General features: G+C 37.1%; 1 protein-coding gene across 5 annotated transcripts in view; it reads right to left on the reverse strand.

Annotated features, from left to right (window-relative positions):
• FMN1 (formin 1) overlaps positions 1 to 16,286 on the reverse strand; it is a 428,640-nt gene that overhangs the window by 160,534 nt on the left and 251,820 nt on the right. For all 5 annotated transcript variants that reach the window (XM_053224212.1, XM_053224213.1, XM_027066879.2 and 2 more), the window contains one exon: positions 1,734 to 1,821. In XM_053224212.1, coding sequence (XP_053080187.1) covers positions 1,734 to 1,821 — 88 coding nt within the window. The remainder of the gene's footprint in view (positions 1 to 1,733; positions 1,822 to 16,286) is intronic.

Below are 16,286 nucleotides of genomic sequence, written 5' to 3' on the forward strand. Positions count from 1 at the left end.
GAAGAATACTGTTGTTGAGGATAAGACTCTGCCGCTAGATCTGGAGAATTCCTTTCCAAATTCAGACTACATAAAAAACTCAGTCTCTATGACAAATGGCTATAAACTTTCCTGCTGATTTATCTGTTCCACTTTTTCACTAGCATGACAGTTTCCTGGTTTGAAATGAAACTCAATTCTTCTAGAAGATCTAACCCCTAAAATCACTAAAGAATCCCTTTCTAATGGTGATGGTGGACCCCTTTAGCTACTGCTGTCCAGATTCAAATCCACTCCTCCAACATTTTCTGAGGTTTAATATTCACACTTATGTATTTATTTCTACTTAATTAAGCTTAAATATTACAAACAGTTCATTTGAATACTACGACTATCATCCAATTCAGAATATTTTTAGCTTTATGTGGAATTTTTAATGTTTGCAATAAAGCAAAACTCCTTTGAGAGGAGAACTCATGTGTATATTTTGAGTGTCTTTTGGTTCGGGACCTCTGGGAGCCTTCTGCGGTGCACCAGAGTGAAACAAACGTGAGGCAACAAAGACTGAAACCTGAAGGACAATGTGGTTTGAAATTGCCTCCACCGCTAAACCCATGCTAAATTCTACTGAAACCATCTACGAGAGATTACTATTCAGAAAATATTATCAATGACATGTCAAAATAAAGATTACATTTAAATGATTACTGAGAAAGGGGAGTGTTGTTTACATGCAAAACACAGATTTCAAAAAGGTAAGATGGGTTTTGGTCTACTTTTCTAAAGACGAAGAAAAATAGATGGAAGTAATATTTCCTCTTTTTAAAGGTCATATTTTAAATTATGCCAAAGATAACTAAGTTGAAATAATACCATTTGAAAAAAAAGAAGGGACTAAAAAACAATGACGTAGCCAAGTGCATGAAAAGTGTTCCTCCACAGAAGTATTCCAGCTAATGAAGAATTGATGGAGTTAGCGTTATAATTATTTTGCACTTCTAATGAAATCATGAATCCACTAACAACATAAACAAATAGATATTATGTATTTCTTGATATAATATACAAGAGCACTCATCAAGTGAGTGTCACCCTACTCAGATGAAGTCTCTAGATGAAACTAACAATTTACAGGAACCACATGGGTACAGAAAAATATAATAAATGAGAACACGGCAATGCAATCAGAACATCTAAAATGTGGGAAAGTCCACAGGACAAATGACCTGATTTCTTAAAAAAAAATAATAATAATAATTACAAAGGAAAAAAAGAAATACGATGGAGTGCAGAAACTTCTAGATTAAAAGAAAACTGAGGGACACAGCAAAGGCAATGCATGAAATTTGTCTGGGTCCTCATTCAAACTAATTGTAAACAAATGGATGAATTAGCTTGTATAGAATCAGGGAAATTAGAATTACATATATGATAATACTGAGAAATTATCATAAATGTTTTTAAATGCACGATAATGGCACTAGAATTATGCTTGAAAAAGCATCTCTTAACTTTTATCAGTGTTCTGACATTTTTAACAGATGAATTGTAAATGGCTGGGATGACTTTACAAGAGTCCAGCTGATGAGAGAGGGTACTTCAGATGAAACAGGAATGAACTGGTAGTTTTGTAGCTGGGTACTGAGTACATGGGATTTATTATATGGCATTCTAATAATTTATACATTTAAAACTTTTCACAATAAAATGTTGAAAAATTTTAAAGTTGGAAAAAAGCAACAGAGAAGACTTACCCTGCTGGATATCCTTCATTTCTAAATGCAAACTAGATATCAAGATTCCCACAGTTTGAGATCGCTTTCCATCCAATAACTTGATGATCTGGAATTTAAAAACAAAGTTAATAGACACTCAGATAACTGTGCAATCTTTCAGAAGCATACCAAAAACATTAAGATTTTTAGATACTTTGATGAATTAAACTGATGCTACACTCTATTTTAAACAAGATTTTTATACTAAAGTGACTTATCCACAACTGTAGATTTTTAAAAAATATTTATTTATTTTGAGAGCGAGAGAGCACATGTGTGGAAGTGGGGGAGAGGCAGAGAAAGAGGGAGAAGGAAGGAGAATCCCAAGTAAGCTCCTCACTGTCAGCGCGGAGACTGAGACCTCACAAATTGTGAGATCATGACCCGAGACTAAATCAAGAGTGGGTACACAGGTGCCCCTAACTATAGCTATTTTAGAAAATAAAGGAAAAACACCACCCCAAACTCTGCTAGTCTAACACAAGCGCTAAAATCTTTATGATATTATACTCAGATCTTTTTATTCAAACACTTAATTAACTAAACTGTTATTGCAATATATGTGTAATTTTATATCCAGCTTTTCTACTTATCATTGGCATATTTCCACATTGCAACTTCCTAGGTCACTTCAATAGCCTTTAATCTTCTTGACTCTGTCATGTGCCTAGTGGTTTAGAGGGAAGATCAGTGGGATTTCAAGTGGGATTTCAGTGGGAAGATCAGCTGGTTAGCTGTTTAAAAGTGATAATGGCCTTGGAAAAGTGACTTACCCTCTAGGAGGAGTTTAATTTCTTCCTCAGGGATAGGGCTTTACTACATTTTTTTTTTATATTGATTCTAAAACTTGCATAATATCTGTAAAACACCTCGTATAATATATTCTTAACATAGATTTAAATAAAATTTCCTCTTCTTGTGCTATTTTTAATATAAACAATGTAATACTTTTTTTTAGAATCACTTTATTTTTATTTTTTTACTCTTTTATAAATGCTTTATGTTCATTATTTAATTCTCCCTGCATTGTACTAATTTACATACTATTCCTACATTTTTACTTTTTATTTTTTCAATATATGAAATTTAAAACAATGTAATACTTTGTACATTAAGCCTTAATTTTAAATTGCTTAAAATTGCTTTTTCATAATAATATGTATCAAAACTTTACACCCTTTTTATAAACTCAAACACCTCACTGCCAATTCTGAAGAGAGAGCTCTTCATAGTTTTGTCTTCTTTAAAACTAGTCAGCCAAATCAGTTCCTTCTAACATATCACACAGTCACCACTAAGGGGGCGGTGGGGGGGGGGGGGGAGGCGGAGATCTTTTCTCCCATGTACACAGCTACAAAAACCAATAGAAAATGCACACCAAACATCACCAAATCATAAGTTTTTTTTTAATGCACTTTGCTGGACCAAATACAAATTAAATGAAACAGCTGTGTTTCCCCTCCCACTTAGGTACTTATAAATTTACCAAAATATAATGAAGACACAGACAGCAACAAGCACCTGCATTTATATTGGCCCTGGACCGACTGAGTTACCTGCTGGTTGAGCAATAAGGAACAAAAGGAGTTTGTTCCAAGATTGTCTAATTACCGATTTATCAGTTGATCCTCAATCAATTATTGCCAAACCTCATATTTCCTCTCCCTTCTCAGAATGGCTACTTTTATGTAACTATTGGACCTAAAATATAGTAAATACCAAGACTTTATCAGAATAAAAGGAAATTTGATTTTTCAGTCCAATGTGTTTAATAATTTCAATAGTCTTAGAGAAAGATTCCTGGGAGATACAGACTTTCAAGAGTTTTTAAAGGAATTAGGAAGGTAGGTACTTGGTCTTTTTATTTTTTTTATATACAAAAACAAAAGAGATTATATCTAATCAAATATTTCCTTTTTTAAAAACCTTTTTTAATGTTTATTTTTTTTTCTAAATGTCTATTCATTTTTGAGAGAGAGAGCACGCGCAAAACCAAGGGAGGAGCAGAGAAAGAATGAGACACAGAATCCGAAGCAGGCTCCAGGCTCCAAGCTGTCAGCACAGAGCCTGAAGCGGGGCTCTAACTCAGAAACAGCAAGATCACGACCTGAGCCAAAGTCGGAGGCTTAACCAACTGAGCCGTCCAGGTGCCCCATGTTTATTTATTCTTGAGAGAGAGAGAAAGAGCACAAATTGGGGATGGGCATAAAGAGAGAGAGGAAGACACAGAACCCAAAGCAGTCTGCAGGCTTTGAGCTATCAGCATAGAGCCATACACAGGGCTTGAAGTCACGAGCCATGAGATCATGACCTGAGCTGAAGTCAGATTCTTAACCGACTGAGCCACCCAGGCGCCCCTCAAATATTTTCTTTAAAAAAGCAATTTCGGGGCGCCTGGGTGGCTCAGTCCGTTGAGCGGCCGGCTTCGGCTCAGGTCATGATCTCGCGGTCCATGGGTTGGAGCCCCACGTCGGGCTCTGTGCTGACAGCTCAGAGCCTGGAGCCTGTTTCGGACTCTGTGTCTCCCTCTCTCTGACCCTCCCCTGTTCATGCTCTGTCTCTCTCTGTCTCAAAAATGAATAAGCATTAAAAAAATTTTTTAGAAAGCAATTTCTGGCTTTTTCTTAGGTTGAGAACACAAATTTAACGTGAAATGATTTGTGGGCACCTAGGTGGCTCACTCAGTCGGTTGAGCAACCCACTCTTGATTTCGGCTCAGATCATGATCCCAGAGTCGTAGAATTGAGCCCCATGTCAGGCTCTGTGCTGAACCTGAAGCCTGCTTGGGATTTTCTCTCTCTCTCTCTCTCTCTGCCCCTTTTCCCTGCACATACTCTCTCTCTCTCCCCCATCTCTCTCTCTAAATATATACACACACACACACACACACACACACGAATATATATCTACACACACAAGAATATATATATATATGTATGTATGTATGTGTGTGTATGTATATGTATATATATATATGTATGCATGTATGTATGTATGTATATATTCTGTGAATATTCTATGTGCCTGGCACTGCTTTGGACCCTGAGGATATGGAGGTGCTTGAGACAGATCAAGTCCTTGCCCTTGTGAAGTCTGTAGAGTTTAGTTATCTAAAAAAAAAAAAAATCACTTCGGCTTTGTTTTTCTTTCTCAAGACTGCATTGGCTATTTGAGGTCTTTTGTGGTTCTATACACACATTTTAGGATTATTTTTTCTATTTCTGTGAAAAACAACATTGAAATTTTGATAGGGATTGCACTGAATCTGTAGATTGCTTTGGGTAGTACAGACATTTTGACAATATTAATTCTTCTAATCCATAAGCACAGAATATCTTTACATTCAATTGTGCCTTTAATTTCTTTCATCAGTGTCTTACACTTTGCAGTGTATTAGTCTGTCACCTCCTTGGTTAAATTTATTCCTATATATTTTATTATGTTTGATATAATTATAAATGGGATTATTTTCTTAATTTCTCTGATTGCTCACTGCTAGTATATAGAAATGCAACAGATTTTTGTGTATTTATTTTATACCCTGAGACTTTACTGAATTCATTTATTAGTTCTAACAGTTTTGGGTGGAGTCTTTAGGGTTTTCTATATATAAAATCACATTATTTGCAAATAGTTACAGTCTTACTTCCTCCTTTCCTTTCTAGTTGCTTTTTATTTCTTTTCTTACCTAATTACTCTGGCTAGTTCTCAGTACTATGTTGAATAAAAGTGGCAAGAGAAGGCATCCTTGTCTTGATCCTGATCTTAGAGGAAAATCTTTCAGCTTTTCAGTCTTGAGTATGATATTAGCTGTGGGCTTGTTGATCATTTTTTATCATATATGGATGTTGAATTCTGTCAAGTGCTTTTTCTGCATCTATTGAGATGATGATTTTTATTCTTCATTTTGTTAATGAGATGTATCACACTGACTGATTTACAGATACTTAACTATCCTTGTATCCCTGGAATAAATCCCACTTGATCATGATATATAATCCTTTTAATGTGCTGCGGAATTTGGTTTGCTAATATTTGGTCATGGATTTTTGCATCTATGTTCATCAGGGATATTGGTTTGTAGTTTTCCTTTTTTGGTGTGGTGCTCATGTCTGGTTTCAGTATCAGGGTAACGCTGGCCTTTTAAAATGAGATTGGAAGCATTCCTTCCTCTAATTTTTCGAATGAGTTTGAGAAGTATAGGTATTAAATCTTCTTTGAATGTTTGATAGAATTCCTAGGGACACTATCCCGTCTTGGGCTTTTGTTACTGGTAGGTTTTTGATTACTCATTCAATCTCCTTACTAGCAACCAGTCTGTTCAGATTTACTATGATTTAGTCTTAGAAGATTGGTTTTCTAGCGATTTATCCATGTCATGGATATGTACAACTTGTTGGCATATAATTGTTCATAGTAGTCTCTTATATTCCTTTGTTCTTCTGTGGTATCAATTATAACTTTTTTTATTTCTAAATTTATTTGAGCTCTCCCTCTTGTTTTCTTGGTGAGTCTAGCTAAAGATTTGTCATGTTTCTTTTCAAAGAACCAGTCGTTAATTTCATCGATCTTTTCTCTTGTCTTTTTAGTCTCTATTTCATTTACTTCTACTCTGACCTCTGTTATTTTGTTCTTTCTACTAACTTTAGGCATTGTTTGTTCTTTTTCTAGTTCCTTCAGGCGTGAATTTTGATTGCTGAAGATTTTACTTGTTTCTTGAGATGGAGCTGTGCCCTTATGAACTTTTCCCTTAGAACTCCGTTTGCTGCATCCCACTGATTTTGGTATGTTGCATTCCTATTCTCATTTGTCTCGGGGTATTTTTTTTTAATTTCTCCTTTGATTTCTTCATTGACTCACTGGTTATTCAGCAGCATGTCATTTAATCTCCACTTATCTGTGATTCTTCCACTTCTTGTCATTGATTTCTACCCTCATACCTTTGTGGTCAGAACAAAGATGCTTGATAGGATTTCAATCTTCTTAAATTTATTGAGATTTATTCTATAGGCTAACATTGTGATCTGTTTTGAAGAATGTTCCATGTGCACTTGAAAAAATGTATATGCTGTTGGTTTTGGATGGAATGTTCTATAGACATCTGTTAAGTCCACCTGGTCTAATGTGTCATTTAAAACCAATGTATCTTATTCCAGCAATCTACTACTAAGTATTTATTCCAAGAAAACAAAAACAGTAATATGAAAAGATATATTCATCTCATTTCATTGCAGCATTATTTATAATTACCAAGATATGGAAACAACTTAAGTGTCTACTGATGGACAAACAGATAAAGACACACACACACACACACACACACACACACACACACACACAGGAATATTGTTAGGTCATAAAAAAGAATGGGATCTTGCCACGTGTGACACTATGGATGGACATAGAGGGTATTATATTAAGTGAAATAAGCCAGACAGAGAAAGACAAACACCACATCAATTCATTTACATGTGGAATCTAAAAAACAAAACAAAACTCATAGATAGAGAAAAGAATTGTGTTTGTTAAAAGGGAGAAAGGTTGGGAGGAGCAGGCAAAATGGGTGAGAGTGTCAAGAGATACAAATTTCCAATTATAAAGTAAATAAGCCATGTATGTAATGGCTTGTATAGTATATACATACATGGCATGTATGTGTATGTACATAATGTAATATAGAACATGGTGACTACAGTCAATAATAGTATAGTACATACCTGAAGGTTGTGAAAGAGTAAATCCTATAAATTATCATCGCAAGAAAAATGTTTTGTAAATTTATACGGTGATGGTAACTACACTTATTGTGGTGATCATTTGCAACCTGTACAGATATTGAATCATTATATTGTACACCTAAAACTGTTTGTTGTATGTGAATTATACCTCCATAAAAATCACTTTGGTAAAACTGCTGAAAAGAACCAAAAAGGCAAATAAAACATCACCTGAACTAGTCGCAAAATAAATTCTGAAGAAGCAAGGCTTTGGGAACTGACTGGATTTAATATATATATGTGTATATATATACATATATATATGTATATATATACACACACATATATACATACATATGTATACATAATATATGTATATATATTATATATATATATATATTAATGTTCATTTGTTTTTGAGAGAGAGGGAGAGAGAGAAACAGAGAGACAGGATCTGAAGTGGGCTCTGCACTGATAGCAGAGAGCCTGATGCAGGGCTCGAACTCGCGAACTAGGAGATCATGACCTGAGTCAGATGCTTAACTGGCTGAGCCACCCAGGGACCCCTGACTAGATTTATTCTTAAATGTCCAGGATAGTAACTAATAAAACCTTGGCCATGGAATACAGACTGATGTCAAGGAGATAGGCATGGAAATCAAATTTATGACAAGATCACAAATAGGTAGCAAAAATTTCTTCAAGCAAACATTCATCAAGCTATCCAGTTCGGGTTCTGAAAAGCAGGAGTAAGTAACACATTCTACCTACAAGCAAGAGAAGGCTTAGATGCAAGTTCTCTTAATAGCTAATTAAAAGAAGGCAAGAGAGTAATCAGAAGGGAACTGAGGGAGAGATAGAGAGAGGAAAGGACCGACATTGAGATTGCCTGTCACTGGGAAAAACAAGCATATCCATCCCTTCAGTGTTCAACCAGGCTGAAATATGCAAAGGATCTCACCATAGTCAGCCATTCTTGCAATTTTGTCTGATGTCTCAGCATGGCAGGTGTTTGAAAAGAGAGTATTTGTTATCTTTAGCCAGACTACAACTTTAAGACCTGTCTGCAGTGCTGCCTCCCAGAAGGGAGATGGCCAGTAGTAAAGTCAGAGCATTTGTATTCTCTTCCCTGTTTGTGTGAAATTCCCTGCCTATCTCTGACTAGAGCTTTAAAAAATATACCTCTAAGTTTCTATGTAGTCCCTCTTTAATTGTGGAATATGCAAGGCTTCTCAAAAACAGCCAAAATGGTGAGAACAAAATGGACACTGAATGGATGTATGTCTTAAGCCCTTTTAGTATCTTCCTTTCTTTCCTTTTCCTTTCTTCATGGATTAAAAGATATAATAATAATAATAACAACAATAACAATAATAAAAAAACATAACATGAAATCTACCTCATTATTAAATTCTTAAACGTTTAATAGTATTGTTAACTATATCACACTGTTGTACAGCAGATATCTAGAATTTTTCATACTGTATAATAAAAACTCGACTCCCCATTTCCTTCTCCACCCCTCCTCCCTTCTGGGGCACCCCACAGCCTCTGGGGCAGTTTTCTGCTTCTACTTTCTACTTCTATGAGTTTGACTAATTTAGATACCTCATATGAGTGGAATCATGCAGTATTTGTCCTTCTGTGACTAACTGATTTCACTTAGCATACTTTTCTCAAAGTTCATTCATTCTACAGCATGTGACATAATTTCCTTAAGGCTGAATAATATGCCATTGTGTGTGTGTGTGCGCATATACACACAACCCTACACACACACGCACACACACACACATATCACATGGCTTTTATCCATTCATCCATCAGTGGGCATTTAGGTTATTTCCATCTCTTGGCTATTGTGAATACTGCTGCAGTGAACATGGGTGTGCAGTTATCTCTTTGAGACCCTGTTTTCAATTCTTTTGGATAAATACCCAGAAGTGAAGCTGCCAGATCATGTGGTGGTTTTCTTTTTAATTTTTGTGAGGAAACTCCACACTGTTTTTCATAGTAGCTGCACCATTTTACATTCCCACCCAAAATGCACAGGAGTTCCAATTTTTCTACATCTTCACCAACACTTGTTCTTTCTCCCCCTCCCTTTTTAAAAAAGTATAGCTATTCTAACAGATGTGAGGTGATACCTCATTGTGGTGTTGATTTGCATTTCTCTGATGACTAGTAATGTTGAACATTTTTTCGTACACCTGTTGGCCATTTGTAGGTCTTTTGTGGAGAAATGTCTAAATCCTTTGCCCATTTTTCAATTGGGATTCTTTTTTTATGGAGTTGTAGGCATTCCTTATAGGTTTTGGGTTATTAATAGCTCATCAGATATATGGTTTACATATGTTTTCTCCCATTCCATAGGTCCTTTACATTCTTCTGATTGCTTCCTTTGTTATGCAGAAGGTTTTCAGTTTGATGTAGTCCCACTTGTCTATTTTTGCTTCTGTTGCCTATCCTTTGGTGTCATATCCAGAAAATAATTCCAAGACCAATATTATGAAGCTTTTCCCCTTATGTTTTCTTCTATGAATTTTATAGTTTCAGATCTTACATTTAAGTCTTTAATCCATTTTGTGTTGATTTCTGTTTATGCTGTAAGGGTCCAATTTCATGCTTTTGCATATGGATATGTGGGTTTTGTTTTGTTTTGTTTTTTGAGGATCCCATCTTAGCCTTGTTTTGTGGTCTTGGCACCCTTGTTGGAGATCATGTGACCATATACGCATGGGTTTATTTTGGGGCTCTCTATTCTTTTCCACTGGTCTATATGTTTGCTTTGATATCAATACTGTTTCAAATACTGTAGTGTGTAATACATTTTGGAGTTAGGAAGTGGAGAACAATACCAAACAAATTAGAAGGAAAAAATTAGAAGAGAGGGTTAAGAAAAAGAGCAGAATGTATACTTTAAAATGTCCTTACGTCCAATATGTAAAATGAATAAAAGGAAACCCATGGAGGAACCCATTACATTAATAAACAGACCAAGTGAAAGTTCAGTTGACTAAGAAGGCTGGCCCAAGACTTCAGTATATATTCTTATCTTCCTGAAATTGGTTAACAACGGGGCTGAGCAGGATGTGAGGGATGGTGTTGGGGACAGGGAGGAGGAAGAAAAAGGAAGAGAAACTCTCTGTGGGTTCTCAGGTCATATTTTACAAGCTTCTGCCCAAGTCTTGGCCAACATGATCATGGGAAAAGAGACTGGAATAAGCAAGGGCTCCTTCGTTTAAGACATATATCAAGTGACTCCCATTTGCCAGGTACTGAGCTTGGGACTGAGTTCTGTCTTTGGAGAATTGCCAAGTTTACAGAAATATTTGTTCTGTTATTTTTTTGTCTGTTTTATTTTTCTGAGTTTACTACTTTTAGTTACAAAACCAAGTGCTTTTTGTAATAAAATATAAACTGTAAAGAAGACCAAAAAAAAAGTAGAAGGTGAAATTCTCTCATCTCCCAATTCCACTGCTCAGTTACCACTAGTAATGGGGGCTTGTCTTCTTCCAGATCTAAACATGTATTCGTGCCCACACGTGTGGAGGGTTTTATCTTTATAAAAATGACAGGCAGTACATTTTGTTCTGCAACTTTTCCCTCTGGTTCTGTATAAGTTTTTTAATTATACAGATACATTCCATGTCAATAGAGGTAGGGCCACTTTAAGTATGACACTTAAGTATTCCTGTATTGATGGACACTTAGGAATTTTCCAAAACTTGCCAGTTATTTACAATACTGCAGTGAGCAACCACACAGGTGTATTCTTAGTCACTTGAGCTTATATTTCTATAGAATAGATTTACAGAAGTTATTCAAACAATATGTCCATTTTGAATTTTGACAGACAGTGCCAAACTATTTCTAATAGGGGATACCAATTTACACTATTCTCTCACCCTCTGGGTATTACCAATTTAAAATTTTTTGGCCAACAGGGCAGGTAAAATGTTTTTTCACTAGTCTACATTTCTTAAAAATTTTTTTAATGTTTATTTACTTTTGGGAGGGAGGGGGGACAGGGAAAGGTGGCAAGGGAGAGGGGAGAAGATCCAAAGCAGGCTCCATGTTGACAACAGAAAGCCCAATGTGGGGCTTGAACTCATGAATCGTGAGATCGTGACCTGAGCCGAAGTCAGATGCTTAACTGACTGAGCCATCCAGGCACCCTGCACTAGTCTACATTTCTAATGATTTCGTAGCAAGGTTAAACATTTGGCTACCAGTCACATGTTCTTGTGGATTTTCTTTGTATCGTTTTTAGTATGTTTTCCAGTTACTAGATCTATTAGGCTGGTACAATGCAAAGAAATTTAAATAAGCACCTAGCTGAATAGCAAGGAGAAAGAGGTTTATACAGAGATTGCTGTGGGAAGGGGGCATCTTCAAAGAGAAGAAGGAAGATGAGAATTACCTTTTATTGTACCTTTAGTAAGCCATAGGTATGTGCTAGCTCTGCACACAGGCCAATCCAAATGGGCGGTTGTGAATTGGGGGGCAATGAACACCAGAATACTGTAAACTTTGTTTTCTTTAGTGGCCCCCAATGGATTTCCAGGGACAATACTTCATGCTCAAGAGGCCCTATGAAGTAACTGTAGTTGCCTCACTGCTAGGGCATTAAAGTGAGAGGCACAAAAATAGAAGAACACTTTGTTCTGCTCACCCAGTACTTGATTTTCCTTTTTGATATTTGTGATCAAATCTCACAACTCCTTACCCAGATCTACACCTGTTATCAGAGGCATTTGCTTTTATAGCAGAGTGGCTAGGAAGAAAACAGCAAGGAGGGAAGAAGACAAGAATAAAGAAAACTGGTGGAGAGAATAAACAAAGAAGGAAGAAGACAAAGATTTTTAACACAACAGAAGATTTTTTAAAAGAGAAGATCATCTTGTTATCAACCAATAATTACATTTTTAAAAATAATTTTTTAGAATCATGCACAAGTTTCGGGGCGCCTGGGTGGCTCAGTCGGTTAAGCGTCCGACTTCAGCTCAGGTCACGATCTCTCGGTCCGTGAGTTCGAGCCCTGCATCAGGCTCTGGGCTGATGGCTCAGAGCCTGGAGCCTGCTTCCGATTCTGTGTCTCCCTCTCTCTCTGCCCCTCCCCAGTTCATGCTCTGTCTCTCTCTGTCCCAAAAATAAATAAACGTTAAAAAAAATTTTTTTTAATAAAATAAAAAAAAAAAAAAAGAATCACGCACAAGTTTCAAATAACCGGATCCAATTTATGCAGAACCTTCTATTAACTGAAAATTCCCCTTGTTTTTCTTATATTGCATTATATGCATTCTTGGTAAGGTAACTTCTAGATAGATAAAGTGAACTTCAAAACTTCTTCTTTGAAGAAGGGTGCCTGGGTGGCTCGGTTGATTAAGCCTCTGGCTCTTGGTTTTGGCTCAGGTCATGATCTCACAATTCATGAGTTCAAACCCTGTGTCAGGCTCTGTGCTGATGGTGTGGAGCCTGCTTGGGATTCTCTCTCTCCCTCTCTCTGCCCCTCCCCTGCTCATGCATACACACTGTCTCTCAAAATATTAAACTTTAAAAAACTTCTCTGAAGAGAAAGAACACATGAAAAGAAGATGAAGTAATATTGGGTATTTATTCTCCCCTATCCACTAGCTTCTCTAATATATTTGGGGCTTGGAAGAAATCAAAATCATCTACACCTTCCATATTTGCATTACTGAAAAGTGTGGACTGGTGACCATAATGATTATCAGGAAAATTTTTAGAACCCTACGTCTCGTGTCTTTTGTCAGATATATAATTGTCTGCCCTTTCTATAATAGGAAATATTACTGATGCATTAAAAGAATAGCTAAAGGATTTAAAAGTTTCATCAAACTATTTATTAATTAAATAATTAATCAGCACCACTCATTTCTTTAAGCCTTCCAGTTGTTACTATCCTGTGCCATTTTAACATTTTTTTTTAAAGTTGTCTGGCCCAAGTCAAAGATTCACAGCAACATGACAATCTAAGTAAAAATACAAACACAGCTAATAACTACAGCCAGAAATACAACGGTCCTTTCCTCTTTTAGCATTAGCACACTGAGCCGCCATGGCCTCTTGGCCAACTCTGAAAAGTCATCAGCATCACAGTCTGGTGACTAGTTGTCATGAAAAAAGTCAGGAGACCAGCCTTCTATTTCTAGACCTTCCCTGATTCATCCTTACATTGATGCAGAAATGTAGTCAGTCTAATGCAACAAAACTCACAACATGGAAACTCCTATGTTGGTGTACTGCAAGGCGTGTAAATAATATACATGTATATATCCTTGTTCAGTGGGAGTTCAAAGACTAGTTAGAAGGGGAAACTCATATAAATAAGTCTGAAACAAGGGAGTTATTTACAGGGATCAGTGAACATAAAGAGATTCTAATTGTTCTTTGTATATGATCCTTAAAAATGTCAGGACTCACTGAAAATAGGGGTTTTGAAGGAGATGGCTGTTTGGGGCACAATCTTCCTCTGGGTAACTTGAAACCATTCGCCAAAGTTACATTCAGTGCTCTTTTCCTGAAACAAAAATCCAGGTCTCGTGTTCAGAAAACTTCTCTGTGAAGGAGATTTAAGAAATGATAAGCTCTAGGGCATGTGGGTAGTTCAGTTGGTTAATCGTCTGACTTCGGCTCAGGTCATGATCTCATAGTTCATGGGTTCAAGCCCCGCGTCGGGTTCTATGCTGACAGTTCAGAGCCTGGAGCCTGCTTCAGGTTCTGTGTCTTCTCTCTCTGCCCCTCCCCTACTCGTGCTCTGTCTTGGTCTCTCAAAAATAAATTTAAAACGTTAAAAAAAAGAAAGAGATGATAAGCTCTGTAGACCATGAGCCCCAAATGACACTGTAATTCATGTTCTTCTCTTTTTTCTCCTTTAATATAATTTATTGTCAAGTTAGCTGACATACAGTGTATGTAGCGTGCTCTTGGTTTTGGAGGTAGATTCCTATACTTCATCGCTTGCATACAACACCCAGTGCTGATCCTAACAAGTGCCCTCCTCAATGCCCATCACCCATTTTCCCCTTTCCCCTGCCCCACCCCCATCAACCCTCAGTTTTTTCTCTGTATTTAAGAGTCTCTTATGGTTTGCCTCCCTTTTTGTTTGAAACTATTTTTTTCCCTTCCCTTCCCCCATGGTCTTCTGTTAAGTTTCTCAAGGTCCACGTATGTGTAACTTGTGTTCCACTTAGCCATTATAGAAGGGGGCTCTTTCCATCCTGTATGACCACTGGGGTAAAGGTTCTTCCAGGCATTAAGACCAGCAAGCAGAGGGGCTTTCACACTATTGAAGACCTTGAAGCCAATCCACTGCATTTGATTACTGGATATTGGTCAGCTTCCTGATTTTACTAGCCCATAGCTTCATAATGTCAATGTCAAACAAATGGTTTTCCAAGTTTATGTGGAGCCAGTAGACAGCATTATGCCTTGAAGCTCCCAAGGTGACTTCTTTCCATGTAGGCTCTTAGGAAAAAAGTGCCCACCCCATGCTGTTCAAGATAGATACTTTAGAGAAAATTTACAACAGAGTATGAGTACTTGCAAAAGTTTGTTCATTCAGTCCATACACTAGTTGAAGTGGGTTTGGGGATCATTTACCATTAGCATTGAAGAAACTTGCAAATGCTGCTTAACTTAACCTTCTGCCTTTGGGCAAGCCCAGAAATTAAAGACGGACCTTACTTTACAAGGAAGTTCATACTTTAAGAAACTATTAAGAGTGTCTTCGTACAGCACACATATATTTATAGCCATTTTCTATCATCAAACACATAAAACACAGTCGTACCTCAGCTAATTGCAAACACAACCTGAACTTTTCATCCTATTCCTATTCTGGGACTACTCTCGATATCCATTTCTCATTCCTCTTTGTCCTCATGTGCGTATTACTTGATTTGTCATAATCCTCAAAATCACTTTCTAGTATTGAGTAACTTTTGGCAGCAAAGAGTTTTGCTTAATGTCTGACTCAAATTCCTCACGCCTCCATTTCAAGTAATCTTTTTCTGCTCCTAGGGAAGGCAGACAATAGCAGGTATACAAAGCCCCTTCATAAACCTTAAGACTGTCATTTTTTTTTTTAAACAAGCTTTCTATCAAATCTTTAAAAATCAGTTTTTGAGAAATGTTAGCAAGCCCTCAGTTTATCTTGGTCCTATCTGGAGTCAGCTGAACTGGGCAGCACAGAGCTTTCTCCTAGGTATAATTACAGTCTGGAGGAGAATGCAATTTGTGCAGCATTCCACTGACCTACAAGCTGACCTTGTGCAGGGGCGAATTCACAGGTTGCGTTAAACCCTATTAGACATGCCTAGTTTAAGGCAAAGCCTTTCCAGACCCCCGCCGCATGCTGGATTAGGGCATGTCACACATGCGTACTATTACATTGCCCAAGGAGCTCTCGCAATGCCTTCCAGAGCGGGGAGAGGCAGGCCCACATCCCACACTGCCTAATCCTGCACCTTGAGCCAGTGTATCCAAATAATTATTATTTCTTACATATGTGGATTTTCAGAAGAACCTGCCTCTTTGAATAAGAATTAAGACAGAAATGGGAAGACAGATTTGTTACATTGGAAAAAACCACACCCTGACTGCTCAGCTAGAAAGGTCTTGCCAGACAGACTGAGAAGGAACTCCTGCCAGGCCCAGTGGGATTTTCACATTTACATAAAATCCACATATATCTTCAGCTTTCTGCCTGAGCTTGGCAGGCATGGCCAGAAGTAAAAATAAAAATAAACGGACTGAATAGACCATGCATGCTAGAAGCCTACTTGGCCAA

Source organism: Acinonyx jubatus, chromosome B3, assembly GCF_027475565.1.
Source record: "Acinonyx jubatus isolate Ajub_Pintada_27869175 chromosome B3, VMU_Ajub_asm_v1.0, whole genome shotgun sequence".
Lineage (NCBI taxonomy): Eukaryota > Metazoa > Chordata > Mammalia > Carnivora > Felidae > Acinonyx > Acinonyx jubatus.